A 16,722-nucleotide genomic window follows, 5' to 3' on the forward strand; every position below is an offset into this window, starting at 1 on the left:
ACAAGAGGGTAGTATACAGGTTTTGTATTTTCTATAACCACACTCCGGATTTTCACCCTGAAACTTGAATACTCTGTGGTGAAAGGCAGGCGGTTTGAAGGGTAAAGATCAAACTTTTACACATATACAGTTAATAAAGAGAAATTTATATCAAATATTACTCAGGTTACTGTAGGCATAGAGAGTCAATATTAACTGAAGTTAAGACTGGTCTTCCAGAAAGGGCTTGGAAATATGGAGCTTTGTATTTCTTCTCAACTCTCATTAAATTGCTAGAATGTCTCCCAGAAGTGGTTGGGGGTGCATGTGTAAGCAGTATATCTGTGGTTACAACAAAAGTCACATGATTTTAACAGAAAAGAGCTACAATTAAGAATTGGTTATTGAGTTTTCAAGGCAATCTATGGCTGAAAATCCTCTAGCCAGTGCTTTTGGGTAAGGCTGTTTGAAAAGCAATATACTGCAGTGGTCAAATGTGGCTCCAGCTCTATTAATTGGCTAAGTAGTCCTGGGCAATCTTTTTTTTTTTTTTTTGGTGTAGAATCATGGTAAAGGGCTTCAGAAAAATCAGCAGATCCTTTGTTCACTGCTGTATCTCCAGTGCCTAGAACTTTGGGTGTTGACTGAAGGAACCTAGGTTTGAAACTTCATTCTACCACTTGCTGACAGGATGACTTCAGGGAACTATGCACTTTCTCTATTTTCTTATTTATAAAGTGGGATTATGAATTTAAAGAAACAGACATGATACACTTAATAAACACTAGTAGCCATAATGACCTATTATATACTAATACTTACATTTACTTAAAAAACAAAACTTTTGTGGCATTTGAGTTTTGTAAGACAACTTCTATGATGCATATAAAATTAACCATGATCACGAAGATTAGCCTTCCTATTCACTGGGGTAAGCCACGTTTGTTGATGACCCTGCACAACAAATCTAATTGGTTATGTCTACCTGTGTCTGTCGCAGCCTCAAACTATGGGGTAAGGAACAGGAAAATCAGAAACTACTGGATAGAATGATGTGGCAGACAATGCCGGTGTAAGCATCAAAATGGCTGTTCCAGTTCCTAGGTATGATTCTGCATTTGGGAGTCTACAGCTCTTTTTTTCTGAATTGGCACCGATGTGCTTATTATTTATAAGTAGGTTTTGTCCACCCCCACCCCTGGACTGAGGATGGAACTCAAGGGCCTCATGTGTGCTAGCCAATCATTCTTATCACTGAGCTACAACCCCAGCCCTTTCTATTTTGAGCCAGTCACACTAAGTTGGTCAGCAAACTTGCTATCTTTAGGATTTAGTCTCCCAAAGAGTTGGGATGGCAAGTGTGCACCAATGCTCCTGTAGCACCTCTACTTTTATTTGACCATCACAATATTTTCCTAAAACACAGCAAAATATAATTTATATCATTTCTCAGACCTTACTCTTGTCAATAGATATGAGTTTGAATCTTCTGAACTACTTGAGACTTTGGATTAGCATATCCATGGTCCCATGAATCATATTATTGTCTGAAAACCAATTTTCGCAAGAATCTCACATTAGTAACTTTTCCATTCTGCTTAGAGAATTTTTAGCTGCTCCAAAAATGGGATTTAATTCCACACACACACAATTCTAAAGTTGTCTTCCTCTGTTTATTTCTATGTTGGACATTTGACTGATTTCCAATTAAAACATTTCTGAGTTGCAAATCCCTTAAAACAAATCAAATATGCACCAACTTTATCCCCAAAGAAATATGAAAATGAGGGGTCCACATTTTCCTGATTCTGAAAGATCTAAGACTTTCCATGTTTACTGTTTATAATCTTCTTAAAGCTCCAAAGGTCATCCAATTCCAAGGATGAAGGCTGAAGTCGAATGCATATCTGTGTTTGGTGCATTTTCAGTTATCAGTAATAAAATAAATCTTGTATCAAGGTCCAGTAGACTACCCAAAATTACTTATACTGAAAATAACTAGATAAACAGCTATAAATTAATTGGGCATTATTTATCAAATCTAATAATGCTAAGTCATTTCTTTTCAACCATCACATAGGATCACCTTTACATGAGGACTAACTACCCTAATCTGCTTGATGAAAAGTACTTCTCTTCTATTCATGGCTAGTTTCTTAACAATGAGGCAAAATATAGGATATTAGCTGTAAATTCTGCCAACGACAAATTAAGATCAGAGATAGTATACAACAATATTCTCTCAGTAGCCGTGGTAGGCATTCATGTAGTGTTGATGTCGTTTAAAAGTACAACACTATAGTAAAAAAACTACATTTCCTGATCCTGAATACTAGGCCATTCTGAGATTAGAATAAGAAAATTATACAGACTACTGTAAAGTCCAATGCTGTTTGGTCCCAGACTGAAGGATATTGTGAACTCTAATTATAGATCCAATAGACCGAATTAAATTGCCCACAAATCTGGACTTAGAATAGCAATAACTCTCCAACTTTGAGACCTTCTGCAAGACAAGTCTCCCGCTTCATCCCTATCAGAAATATCAGCTTCTAAGAGTGAGCAAAATGGAAGTAACATAAAGGAGTTTTGAGGCTGAGAATGACTTTTAATGTACCTATCTTTTTTAAAAAAACGATATTCAGCTAGGCACAGTGGCACATACATGCTTGTAATCCCAGTGATTCAAGAAGCTAAGCAGGAGGAAGCAAGTTTGAGGCAAGGTTCAGAAACTTACCAAAGCCCTAAGCAACTTAGTGAGACACTGTCTCAAAATTAAAAAAAAAAAAAAAAGGGGGGTGGGGTGGGGTGGGGGGAGGCTGGGGACATAGCTCAGCAGTAAAACACCCCTGGGTTAAATCCCCAGTACCAAAATAAAATTAAAAAATAAAAAAAACTGATATTCAAAGATCTACTGAGCATCTAATGTGTACCACTGTTACAACACAAACAGCAATCTAACTTCAATGTTCAAGACACAGAAACTGGAAAGCTTTAAAAAAATACTCTAGAAGCTTCATTTAACCAAGTCCTAAATGCAAAGAAACTGAACCAAATCCTGATATATTAAGTAGAAACAGTGAATAAGGTACATAATAATACATACAAGTGGTTGGTAGCCACCTATAGGTCATTTTTTAAACTCTAAAATAAACATAAGTAACTAATGGAATAACAAAATAAAAGTTTATTTTATTAGAATTAGGAATGTTCTTTCCCTCTGGGCAACCTGAACAGTCCAGTTACAATGAAAATCTAAGAACAGTTATTTCCACAGCACAGGGTGCTCTATGCACAAAATTACAGGGTTAGGAGCATTTAATCAATTTACCGATCTGATTGTCTCACCAACCCACCCCATCCCATCCCCCAAGTGCTCTATACCGGGATATATAGCTAAAAGAATTTGTCACATTAAGTCCTTTCCTCTCTTGTACTAAATTTTAATTCCTAATCAAGGCTGAAGCACATATTACACTGCAGATGCAACCATTTCAAATTAAGTCAGTCAGTCTTGGATCTGTTGTATATGTGTGTATGTATACACATGTGCATTTAATGTATTTATTTAAACACACATAAAACACATACAATCTGGGTCGCAGAAAAATTACACAAAATTTAGTCTGATGATATTATATGCTACTCCATTTTACCACTATGGTTGTATCCTGAGCTTTGGATCAAAATTTTATTATAAATCATTTAAGTCCATCTGCTATTCAATGAATTGTTCAAATGAAGCATGCACTTTTCAAAAGACAATATAACTGACCTCAAGAAAACAGGGAGACCCTGGTGCTTACTGTGAATAGAGCCCTCTGACAGACTTAGGTGAAATAGGGAAGCTGTTATACAATATGGCTTGCCTATCCCAGCTAGGGGCACTGAAGTTAACAATGAAAGCAATTAACTCTAGGAAGTCTGTCAAATACAGAAATAGCTGTTAAAAGCTTGGAAGTAGAAAAGACAGTTCACCTTGATCCATATGAATTAGGAAATGCACCCACAACTGCAATAACCTCAGGTAGTATGCCAACACTGGAACTAAAAAGCATCTCTAGAAAGCACTGTTCCTCCATGGGTGGGGGCTGATATTATTAAGTGCACACACTGTTTTTGTATACTTGTTGCAAAGGGAGCATGTGAAGAGAGTGTAGGACACTCAAACCTAGATACTGCAAAGATTTTTCTTTAAACACCACACATACACAAAGCATTTTGAGGGAGTCACATGTGTCTACATAGCAACTCTGTTTGCTTTTCAAAGTTACCAGAAAGGGGGAAAAATCTCTTTAGTTTTGATAAATAAATGTCTTGTAAAATTGATGCAGTAATTTAAAGTAAAATAAAGTCAAATGGATGACTGGTGAAGGAAGAGAAGAAGCAGACAGTGAGTTCAGATTTGCACCTGAGGTGGCAAGGAAGGGGAAGAAAAAGAGTACAGATAAAGTTGATCCTAAAGCAACAAGTGGTTTAAGAAGCAGCATAATACACTCAGCAAACATTCACTGATTTTTGATGGGAAAAGAACAGTTGCAAGTACATCTCATGTAACAACCTTTTCTAAAAGGAAAAGTAGGGTTGATTCAGCAAAGCCTAACTTAGGCAAAAGGCCAGAGGAAAGTGAACCTACTTCCCAATGGAGTAATAAGATGTACAATGCAAGAGCAGACAAAGCTGCCTCACAAATGGTAAACACTCCCTAGGCACAAGACATTTAAAGGAAGACAAAGAGGTCCTTAGCCAAAACTGGTCTTAATATTTAGACCTCTTAATCTAGTTGCCTAGTTCACTCTGCACGCTTGTATAAAACTGACAGATTTAGGGATGCTGACCTTTTGAAAAATACCATAGCCAGAATGGCCTAAACAGGTATATAATTAATAAAACCACCACCATCCTTTACTTTTAACATAGCTCTTAGTAGAAATTTCATAAAAATGGACATCACAGCTAAAATGCATTATTAATTCTCTTATCTGCTGACAATAGAAAAGAAGCAAACTCTGATTTCTAGTTAAATACACTGGATGGGAAATATCATGTTCTAGGGGTGTTTGCCTTCAAACTGAACCCACAGCAACACACACAAGCAATTTCAATATCCGCCATTTTAAATTCACAATTTGAGACTATGTGAATGGCTATTTATTTATATTTAAAGCAAAAACATTCTATTTGACACCCTAATGGAGAGAAGGGGTAAGACGAGCCATAACTAAAATTTTGAAAGGCTCAAAGCAGCAATTAAAGGAAAACAAAAACAGGGAAAAAAAATTGTGAAATGCTTCCTCTTGGTGTGAGGGGGAGCCTAAGAACCCTATAGCTGTGTGCATGACATGGGGCACACAAGGAAGGCCTGGGGAGAGGCATGAAGCCATGGAGAGGGAATAAGTTGGGAACAGGATCATTCATGAACTGAGGCAATAAACTTCCTGTTGCAGTCTTTAACAGGCCATAGAGAACTTACTCAGAACTTGACTGCCTTGTTCCTGATCAAGAGCTGGGAATTCTGAGGCCTATGGCCAGCAAAAGATATAACAAAACCAGAAAGGGCAAAGTAACCTCAAGAAAGGGAAATTGAAGAGCTCTAGTTAGGTCTTCCAGAGGTGCTAAACAAACACACCTTTTATCCCAACCCCAACCCTGGAAAGATAAAGCAAACTAAAAGAAAATGCACAGCAAATAGACATAATCTTGAAGATTTTTAAAGAATAAATATTTTTTTGTAATTAAACATTATGCAAACACGTGCCACGCTTGCTTTATCCATGCATATGCGCTATATACAATTTTGAAAAATACTGTGTTGTCCTCTTGTTTTAAAAGTCATATACAAAGTTTTTTTGTTGTTGTTGTTCTTTTTTGTTTGTTTAATCCTCTTGCTGCCTACCCCCTTCCCCATCCCAAGAATTTTCTTTACAAGGAGCTAATCATCATTCACTCATGACCTTGGGGTATGAGAGAAAGAGAATCAGTCTGTGTGTGTGGGTATATTTGTATGTGTAGGGGAGGAAGGGGAAGAGGTACTTTACCAAAGTACAACAAAATGGCTGGTTTGGACATGAAAAGCAGTGTCAAGGAGCTATTTGAAATTTTAACTGTACTACACTTAGGAAAAAGAAAAAGAAAAAAGGAGTCAGCTTTGAGAATGAAGCTACGTTACAAGTTAAAGTTGGAGGGCTTTTAGTGTGTCTGTCACACTTTTGTTGGCGGCCTAGAATACTGTTGTACAATGGTTTATCTACCTTTTTTATTACAATATAATTTACTTAAACTTTCCGTTAACAAAACAGAATTCTGGTACTACAGACCAGCGGTGTCAGAATAGGCTTAGTGCCTCCTTGTTTGTGTTTGTGTTTTTGTTTTGTTTTAATTGCATGAGCACTCTAGATGGTAAAGTTTTCAGAGTTCATTTTATGCAGGGCCATTCTCAGTCCTCAATGTACTCCCACAGATCTTTTTCATAGCCTTCATGCACATGCTGTAACAAAACCCTTCGTCGACTCTCACAGTATCTGTAGTCAAAGAGAAAACAAAAACAAAAACAAAAAAACTTGTCGTCAGCCTCCAATAATAAAAAAGAGGCATTTACTTATTTTTAAGCACCCCTACAGTTTAACCAATCACCTGGCATATTTTCAAGGTCTAGATGTATAGACACATCAAACAGCTTTTACTGCTATTGAGTATTTTTTTTAAAGTTCCATTTCCAGACTCTAATTTTACAGTCATAAAGTGTTTCAAGTTCTGATGAACTTAATCCTACAGTCCTGCAGTTAAGTAACTGTTTCAGAAAGGAGTAATTTCATGAGTTATTTATTCACAAAAATAAAATCTATTAATTATGAAAGTTCTAAATACATTGAGGTAACTACTGTTGGCTAAGAAAAGTAAAAATATTAGTAAGGATTAAATTGTATTATATTCCAAACTCTCAGTTTCCTATTACTGTTAAAAAAAAGATATTGTCATTTACAAAAAACTATTGGGGGGAAAGAGCTTTGTGTTGAGAAGTCAAAAATTTTACATCTGTAGCTTAAGAGATGGCACATCTTTGAAGTATTTTCTATTCCCATGACAGAGTATATCTCTCCTTAAGAGAGAAAGAAAAAAATCTAAAAATTCTAAAAAGGAAGTTTATATAGCTCACTTGTCAAGAGCCATGATCCAGGATTCCCAGGATAACACCATTCTATTCTCACCCTTTCATCATAATGAACACTTTTCCTTTTTAAGCTCTTTTTTCCTTATGGGGTAGAAACTGAATAGTTAAAAGCTGAACTGAAGTATAATCAGCCATATGATAAATGGTTGAATTTCTCCTCTATGCTTCACCAATGTTACTATCTGTAACTTGTTGCCCAACAGACACAAGAAATCTGTGGGAAATATGACAGCAGCTCGGTACTGGTTATATTAAACACAGTTTCACCATGTCAAATGTCACCATTAAGTACTCTAGACCAACACTACCAGAAACTTTTGCACAACCGCTATTAAAAGTCTTACCTGTACTTATCTTGTACTTTTTGCTTTATATCCTGCAGAGAATCTTGGGAAATATCTCGTTCGAGGTAGCCCGAAAGCACCTCTGTGGCATTCTCTAGATCTGCTTGGTTATTCTGCAAGAAAAATAATACATAATAAATGTTGGTTTCAAACTAAAGCAAAAAGATAAACCATTTTGGCTGCTTTGCTGACTATAGATCACTCTCAACACTGATACTTTCACCTATAATAATGTATTCTCTCTTTTCCAGAACAACTATTAAAATGTTAAAAAAAAAAAAAGCTAAAGATTTATCCTAGTGCCTCTTCAAGAATATTGATAACAATTTGAAAGAACTGAAAGTCTTCTGGAATCCTCTAAATCTGAGAGCTATTCTTTATTAAAAACTCAAAAGGGGGGCTGGGGAAGTGGCTCAAGCGGTAGCGCGCTCGCCTGGCATGCGTGCGGCCTGGGTTCGATCCTCAGCACCACATACCAACAAAGATGTTGTGTCCGCCGAAAACTAAAAAATAAATATTAAAAATTCTCTCTCTCTCTCTCTCTCTCTCCTCTCTCACTAAAAAAAAAAAAAAAAAAAAAAAAAATTCTCTCTCCTCTCTCAAAAAAAAAATTAAAAAAAAAAAAAACTCAAAAGGAAACTTGAATAAAAAAACAGAACCCCATTTTTGCTCACATTTTGCTGCAGCTATACCTTATCAGATATAGCTGATATACCTATTTCAAAAAAACAATGTATGGAAAACTAAAATTTTATTATCCTTTAGAACTATAGCCAGTTCAATACATGTTTCTCATCTAAATTCCCATCTGCTAGTCAGTATTATTGTCTATACATTTATGGGCATCAATGTTTCATGCATCAATTTAATTTTTAAAAAATATTTATTTTTTAGTTGTAGTTGGACATAATACCTTTATTTCACTTATTTATTTTTATGTGGTACTGAGGATCAAACCCAGGGTCTTGCACGTAAGGCGCGAGTGCTCTACCGCTGAGCCACAACTCCAGCCCCTCAAGCATCAGTTTTAAAAACACTCTTCTCTCTCGATATATATATATATTTCGTTGTAGATAAATAAATAAATGTATTTATTTTTATGTGGTGCTGGTGCTCAAACCCAGGCCTCACATGTGCTAGGCAAGAACTCCAGCCCCAAACTCTATATATACATTTTATATATGAAAGAGACCAAGTATGGGCTGGAAATATAGCTCAGTTGGTAGAGTGCTTGCCTCACATGTACAAGGCCCTGGGTTCAATCCCCAGGACAAACAAAAATAAAAACAAAAACAAAAAACAAAAAAAACAAGGAATCAGTCCTACGACACAAGGTGGTCTTTTTCCACATCCAGGAGCCATCCCTACCTCAAAGATAATGGACTGGTTATTCTTTTTGAGGTAGAAAGCGAAGACATAAGTGTACATGAGTGTGGCACGACACTGGCAGAGGACATCAACTGCTTTCTTCAGGAACTGCACCTCAATCCAGGACATGTTGTGCTGTTGCATCTCCTCCATTTTCTGCTTCACTTGAGCATATAGTTTGTGCTCAAAGCGTAGACTCTGCATGTGGTTCATATAGCGATTACAGTAGAACAGGTACCTCTGAAGAGCTGCTCTAGATCGCTGACCCATTAAGAAAAATAAAGGTTACATAATTACTATGCACAAAAATTGGTATCAAACAATCTAGTACTCCCACATAATGGGTATATAGCCAAAAGAACTAAAATCATGTTGAAGGGATATTTATACTTCCATGTTTTTTCAGCATTGTTCTAAAGAGCCAAGATATGGAACCAATTAAAATGTCTATTAATGAATGAATGGACAGAGAATATGTGGTATACATATATACAATGGAATATTAATCTTTAAAAAAAAAAAGAAATCCTGTTTTTTTTGGTGACAAAGAGGATCAACTTGGAGAACATTATGCTAAAGCTTGGCACAGAAAGACAATGCTGTATGATCTTACTTAGTTTAACTCACAGAGAGCATAAAGATAAATGATAAATGGTTAGCTGAGCAGGGGAGGAAGGGGAATTATTGATCAATGGGTACAATTTCAGACAGGAGGACTAAGTTTTGATATCTATTGCACAGGAAGAAAGACTATAGTCTCTCTGCTATTTAGTATGCAATGAATGTTTAAAAATAAAATAGTCTCTCAGCACTCAGAAGTCACATCTGTGGTCAGTAGCTGCCAAATTGGACAGTAGTAATAAAGAACATTTTCATTATTACAAAAATAGTTCTATTGGATGGTACTGTTCTATAGCATGAAATAAGATGTAAAACTATCAAGAAGCAGATTTCTTTTTTCTTTGCAGTGCTGGGGATGAAAACCAAGGATATGGGTTTGATTCCCAGTATGGGGGTTGGGCAGGGGTAGTAGTACAGTAACACTAAATTTTAAAAACACTGCCATGCAGCAGCCCATCAACAGTCATTTCAGCAAACAACATATTTGCCAAATAAATCTTGAGTCTCACTGATTTTGTAGTTTTCTTAGTTTGTTTAGTTTGCATAGTTGCTAACAGCATAAGAGTTTACAATTGGGATAATGTTTTTTAAGTAATTTTTTACTGAATATATTTAAGGTAATATTTAAACAAAATTCTACTGAATATATTTAAATCAATATTGAAATTTTAAAATATTCTTGCCCTTAAAAGGACCTAAATATTGTGAAACTCTAAGAACAACAAGATAATAAAAACAAAAAAATAAGTGACATAATTGCCTACAAATAGCAGAAGGGCCATTTAACAATTGTTCTCTACTCTCGGTTCTGTTTGACACTAGTAATACCTGAAATTATGCAACTTGACTAATTAAAAGAAAGCCAAAAAATAATGTCCTTGATAGCATTTTTGGACAGGATTCCCTTTCTAAACATAAACAGATACCCTATATTTACTGGTGTGTCTATCCACAATTTGGCGGAGGGAGATTAGGACTTGAACCCAGGGGTTCCCTTTTCACTAAGCTACATCCCCAACCCTTTTAATTTTTTTAAAATTTTGAGATAAGAGTCTTGCTAAGTTGCTTATAGCCTCACTACGTTGCTGGAATTAAAGGCACACACCACCACAACTGCCTTCCACAAATCCCTCATTATTGAAAACTTCTGCTGCATTATTCCCCAATGAATATACAGTGTTCATTCCTATTCAAATATTATCCTATTATAAATGTACTTACCTCCTGTGCATCTCTTGCTGCCTTTGCATCATCCTCATTATAGCGGTTACAGTTGTACCTTAAAGTAAAGTAAGAGGATTCTATAAAGCCATAAGTCAATGAAAAGGAAATCAATTACAGAATTTTCTTTACTTCTTTTTTACAGAATTTAACCTTTATTTATTTGTTTTTGTGTGGTGCTGAGGATCAAACCCAGTGCCTCACCCATGCTAGGCAAGGACTCTACCACTGAGCTACAATCTCAGCCCTGAACCACAGAATTTTAACCCAGATTTAGAGATTATCTAGAATCAACATTCTCACTTACAACGGATGAACTAAGAAGTTATTATAGGGTTCTATATTATTATAATAAAATTATTGGGCTACACCAAGGTACTGGAAGGATTGTTTAATGTCATACACTCCTACTGTTTGAATTCTCTCTATGATATTCAATCCATTCTCTACTCAGTAATAGGGAACTCTCTTCATCTTCTGAGGCAGTGCGTTTCAAATCAGCTTATTCATTCATTTATTTTATTTACTTTTTGGTTGTAACTGGACACAATATCTTTATTTTATTTATTGATTTATTTTTATGTGTTGCTGAGGACCAAACCCACATGCTAGGCTAGCGCTCTACTGCTGAGCCACAATCCCAGCCCCTCAGCTTATTTATAATTATTAGAAAACACTGTTATCTAGAAGTTCCATTTACTATAAGTAGTTTCTAACTCCATTCTTGTCTCCTAGGCCACCTGTTATTCAAGCCTAATACTTCTGATTTTCTAGAGTTATTCACCTTATCTGCAAATAATTGGCACCCTACTCTGTAACAGACGCTGTGCTATGTGCTTTACATGCTACTATATAGTTAATTAATTGCCACTTAAAACTAAAAGATACATTAAGTGTAAGAAAGAAGGGAGCATTCCCATAGAAGTCAGCTCAGAGTGGAGATAAGAAAGAGTGGCATGTCCTTTGTCCTGGTTACTACATCTCTTATTGGGGACCCTACATTCAGGGAGCGGCAGTTATTTATGAGTACTTACTAAATATCATGCATTTGGCTAAGGAGTGTAAATGTACTATCACATTTAATCCCCTCAAAACACCTTATAAAATATGTATTTCTGTCTTTATTGAACAGATAAAGGATTGTATTGGGTGCAGGTGGGGAGGGAATACTGGGGATTGAATCCATAGGCACTTTACCACTGAGCTACATCCCCAGCCCTTTTTATTTTTCACTTTGAGACAAGGTCTCACACTAAGTTGCTTGGAGACTCCCTTAATTGCTGAGACTGGCCTCAAACTTGTGATCTTCCTGCCTCAGCCTCCCAAGTTAATGGGATCACAGGTCTGTGTCATCATATCTGGCTTAAGAATTACATTTAGAGAATAAGCAATACACACAAAGAGGAATTTCAGAGCTGGTAATTAAAACTTATACTTGCCTGTCAATGAATACTCATGGTCTTATCCAATGAGTATATTACCCACAAGCTAATGTCCTGTCTTTAGAATCTTTTTTACTCCAAAGGGAGTTTTTTGTTTGTTTGTTTGTTTAAAAAAAAACCAACAACCCAACCCACCCTCCTAAAGGAAGAGTTTTGAATTTAAATCATGTGAAATTGGAGCTGTTGTTCCAGCTTATCTAGATTTGCAGGTGTGGAGAGGGATGTGCATGGGACTGAACCCAGGGCCTTGCATATGCTACAACCACTGAGTTATGCTCCCAGTTCCTTAAGGATATAACATTCAATGTATTTTCAATCTCTCTCTCAAGTTAGTCCAAAATGTATATGATTCATCTATTCAAGAAAATTACCAATAAAATTGACTAGAAAAGCAGTATGCACTTAATATATTTGGGAGGAGGGGGAGACAAGAAAATCTCAAATACTCCTGCCTATATTCACTGATTTGGCCAAAAACTTCTCAATCCACAATTAAATACCTTGCTGAAGCCTAGAAAACATCCTATATACTCTATCCTCCTATTTAAATCATTTTATACTGGAATTTAACATGAGACAAAAAATAAGTTATGTAGTTCAGGTGTAGTTTTTGGAATCAAATCACAAATATTAGAAACCTGGAATAACATTTTATCTGCTCCCAGTCTTTGATATATCTGTATTTTCCACAATTACTCAGAAATAATCAACTGAGCCCATCTTCAAGTTTCTGAAGTAACCCAGACAACAATTCACTGTAATCAGGAGATTTAATATTGATTTTCCCATCTTGATCATAATCCTTGCCAGAGAATGAACACTCTATTCAACCTAACCTAAAGATAACTTCCCTTACCTATACTGGTTAACTATTAATATCTCGTCTATATACTGTATATTTTAAAAAGTAACTTAAAAAATATTTATTAGCCTCATCCCATTCTGGGCTTCACCCTGCCACCATGGTATAGATTTTAAGGCTAAGAAAACAAATAATTAGCATTCATCTATATTTCTAACTCAAATAACTTTGGAATGATATATTGACAATTCTGAGGCACTTAAGGATGTAAATAGGAAATAAAATATCATGATTCATTTGCAATGTCAGCATGCATAAAGGTAAGGCACAGCAGCATTTTCTGACACCTGTCAAGGTCATTATTCATTCTTCTATATGTAACATCTGTTTTATATCCTTTTCAGGTTTCAGTACAACATATTTTAAATCTGAGTGTGATTAGAGATGATATTACACAAACATATACATCTTTAATAACTCTTCTTCTTTACCCTCTCCCCTAATCACGAGGCTTTTTGTTTGTTTGTTTTACAAGAGCACAAGATAAATTTACTTTCTAAGAACAATCTAATCCTCCAATATGCCTTCTCAAAATTTAGATAACCTGACTGGCTATACCTGGAATACCCTTTCTTGGCTCTAGCAAATGCACAATTTCTTTACCCTCCCCAAATGATACAAAGTCTTTAGAATACTGCAGCTTGCTCGCTCGCTCTTTTAAACAACCCAATTTCTTTTTTTAAATTTTATTTATTTTTATGTGGTGCTGAGGATCAAGCCCAGTGCCTTATTCACTCAAGGTTGAGTACTCTACCACTCAGTCACAACCCCAGCCCCAGAATACTTCATCTCTAATCATACACTTTTCACATAGTATGTTGTTGACTTATATTACAATGACAAAATTTCTTTACTGGAACTTAATCAGTCAGAAAAACTGGCAGAAGTTGTCTTAATGACAAATGTCATTGTCTTACGTTCACATCTTCTTTACTTTTTCTTGAACCTGCATCTACTTTCCTCTCATCTACTCTCTACAAAGTGCAAGAATTATGAGATAATGTATGTAAAGTGTTTTTTTTTTTTTGGTGTGTGTGTGTGTGTGTTGCTAGCGATTGAACCCAGGGCCTTGTGCATGCAAGGCAGGCACTTTACCAATTGAGCTATATCCCCAGCCTTTGTAAAGCTCTTAATACAGAACCTTCTCATCATCTAAAAAACAGTTTGAACTCTGTCACTCCCACTTAAAATCCTGTGATAACACCCAAATTACTAGGCTCCAGTGTCTTTCTGAACTCTTTTCCTATTCCCCACAAGGTCACAAACTCAAAAAGGCAAGTAACACAAATTAGTAGTGGGCTCTTTGCACATTAAAATACTCAGAAGCATTTTCACTATTGTCAAAAAAGTGCTAGCTCCCATTTTTCTCAAAACTCAAGGCATCCACAGTCTAACTTTGACATTTCCAAATAAAAACTATGAATTGAGTAAAAGTATGTTTTACTTACTAAATGAAGAACAATGGTGCCATGTCACAAAGTTAGCACACTACATAAAAGAATTATGCATTTGTGGATTCGTCCAATTGTAGATTTAAAAAATATATATTTTTGGGAAAAATGCGTCTTTACTAAATATGTACAATTTTTTTACTTGTCATTGTTCCCTAAACAAACAACTATTTGTAGAATTTTCATTGCATTAGGCACTATATTATCATCTACAGATGATTTAAGATATATAGGATGACGTGTGCAGGTTTACACAAATACTGTAATATTTTTTATAAAGCACGTGAGCATCCCCAAATATGGATATCCACACAAGGGGTCCTGGAACCCAATTCCCAGAGGATGCCAAGGAACAGTTATATATGAAACTAGGGTTATTATCCTTCAGTCTGGGGGGGGGGGGACATATCAAACTGAAAGGCAAAGACACTTAAAAAGACTGCTTCCCAGTCTTAGGTGCTTGTTACCAAAGAGAAACATAGGTCTTAAGAAAATAAAAACATGGACTTTTGCTGGGCAATGCTACAATTTTTACAAGTTTTATATAAAATATCGGTCTAATGATGTCTGGGTTGGGTTTTCTCAAAAGCTCTTACTTACAATTATTGCCTAGAGAGACATTTGAGGTGATGAAAAAGTCACATCCTTTTCACATCATTCTCCCTTGTTCATGCTGCTCCTTTTGCCCTAAATGTATTTCCTACTACTTTTTCAATTAATGAGCTCTCAGCTCTTTTAAAAAGTTCATCTCAGTTGTTACCACCTCTGTGAAACATGCTCTGTGGATATTTTGTATATCCTTCTCTTGTGACACAGCTCACATATCAACTTTTGTTTATTTAGTTCCCAGGACAGTAAACTTGTTGAGATAGAAATATTACTCAAAATCTGTGGCACATATCACATACTTATGTGAATATATTCTTCCATTTCCCCCAACCTACCAGGCAGATCCATGTGGTTCCCAAGGGCCAAGACACACCCAGCAAAACTCTGCTTTACAGTTCTGGTTACGACAGACCATGTGATTACAACCGCCATCCTTCTCAATTGTGACATGGCATTTGGGACATTCCTATGAAGAGAAACTATAAAGTTGGTGTCAATGCTACACTAGATTGTATTACTAACACTGAGGAGAAGCCTTGGTTTACTTATTGTAGTTAATACATGTAAAGCACTTAGAACAGTGTCAAACATTTAATAAGTACTATTAAAAATGAGTTGAATCAATCAATACTACAGAGTTTTAAAATATACAATAATTTATGGACACCGCCTACACACAAACCAAGTGCTATCGATTGAACCAGGGGCAGACTACTACTAAGTTACACCTCCAGCCCTTTTCATTTTGAGACAGGGTCTCACTAAGTTGCCCATGCTAGCCTCAAACTTGTGATCCTTCCTCAACCTCCTAAGTTGCTGTGATTTATAGGCATGTGCCATCACACCCAATCTACAAATTTTTTAAAGGGGGGTTGAGCGACAAAAACACTTTAAGTACTTTCAATCAGATACATAGTAACCGTTTTATAAAAAGTAAAATATTTTTTCCTGTAAATATATTCTCTACTATCATCTAGAAATAATTATAGAGTATTTTCTTCCTTTATCCTATATCCCATGCACTGTTCCCAGTGCTTTGTATGCATCAACTCATAATCCTTATGGTAGTATTATTTTTATTTTCATTTGTGAGATGAATAAACTATGGAAGAAAAAAGCAATAAAGAACCTAGTTCTTGGTCACACAGGTAGGAAATGATAAAGTCAGGATCCATACCCAAGTAATCTGTCCTTGCCTGACAGGCAAGCAGGAAATTAGGACATGATTATTAATATAAAGTCATAATATATTTCCCAACTTTCTTTGGCCAAATACCTATATTTTAAATTCTTTACAGTGTGACCCATTAACTATGCTACAGAGAAAAATATGAGATTGTTTTCTCCAAGTTTGTTTCATTTTCTTAGTCTCTGGTAAACTGAAGTTTCAGATCTATCAGGCCTTTTTTGTTTCTGAAAAATCTTGGGGGGAAAAATCAATCTTACATTATATTAAACCAAGTAGGTGGAAAATTTGTATTTTTTTGTTGTTGTATTTGCATATTTATGTCTGATGACTTTAGCCCCCATAAGGGAGGGCTGATCTATTTGTACAGTTTGACCTTTTTCAAATAGACTGCACACTGCTGACAAACTATACTGATTTTAAGCAGGCCAATATGGCAATTTTTTATTATATATATTTTAGATCAAA

At 35.7% G+C, this 16,722-nt stretch overlaps 1 protein-coding gene across 1 annotated transcript in view; it reads right to left on the bottom strand.

The window, feature by feature from the left end:
* Positions 1-16,722, bottom strand: part of ARIH1 (ariadne RBR E3 ubiquitin protein ligase 1) — a 136,211-nt gene that overhangs the window by 1,455 nt on the left and 118,034 nt on the right. Inside the window, exons 10-14 of the mRNA XM_081292103.1 lie at positions 15,404-15,534; positions 10,705-10,762; positions 8,863-9,123; positions 7,495-7,607; positions 3-6,500 (exon numbers count right to left, since the gene is read on the bottom strand). Of these exons, the coding sequence (XP_081148229.1) occupies positions 6,416-6,500; positions 7,495-7,607; positions 8,863-9,123; positions 10,705-10,762; positions 15,404-15,534 (648 nt within the window). The 3' untranslated portion in view covers positions 3-6,415. The remainder of the gene's footprint in view (positions 1-2; positions 6,501-7,494; positions 7,608-8,862; positions 9,124-10,704; positions 10,763-15,403; positions 15,535-16,722) is intronic.

This window comes from Spermophilus citellus (genome assembly GCF_964194105.1).
Source record: "Spermophilus citellus genome assembly, chromosome: 4".
In the NCBI taxonomy this organism is placed as follows: Eukaryota; Metazoa; Chordata; class Mammalia; order Rodentia; family Sciuridae; genus Spermophilus; species Spermophilus citellus.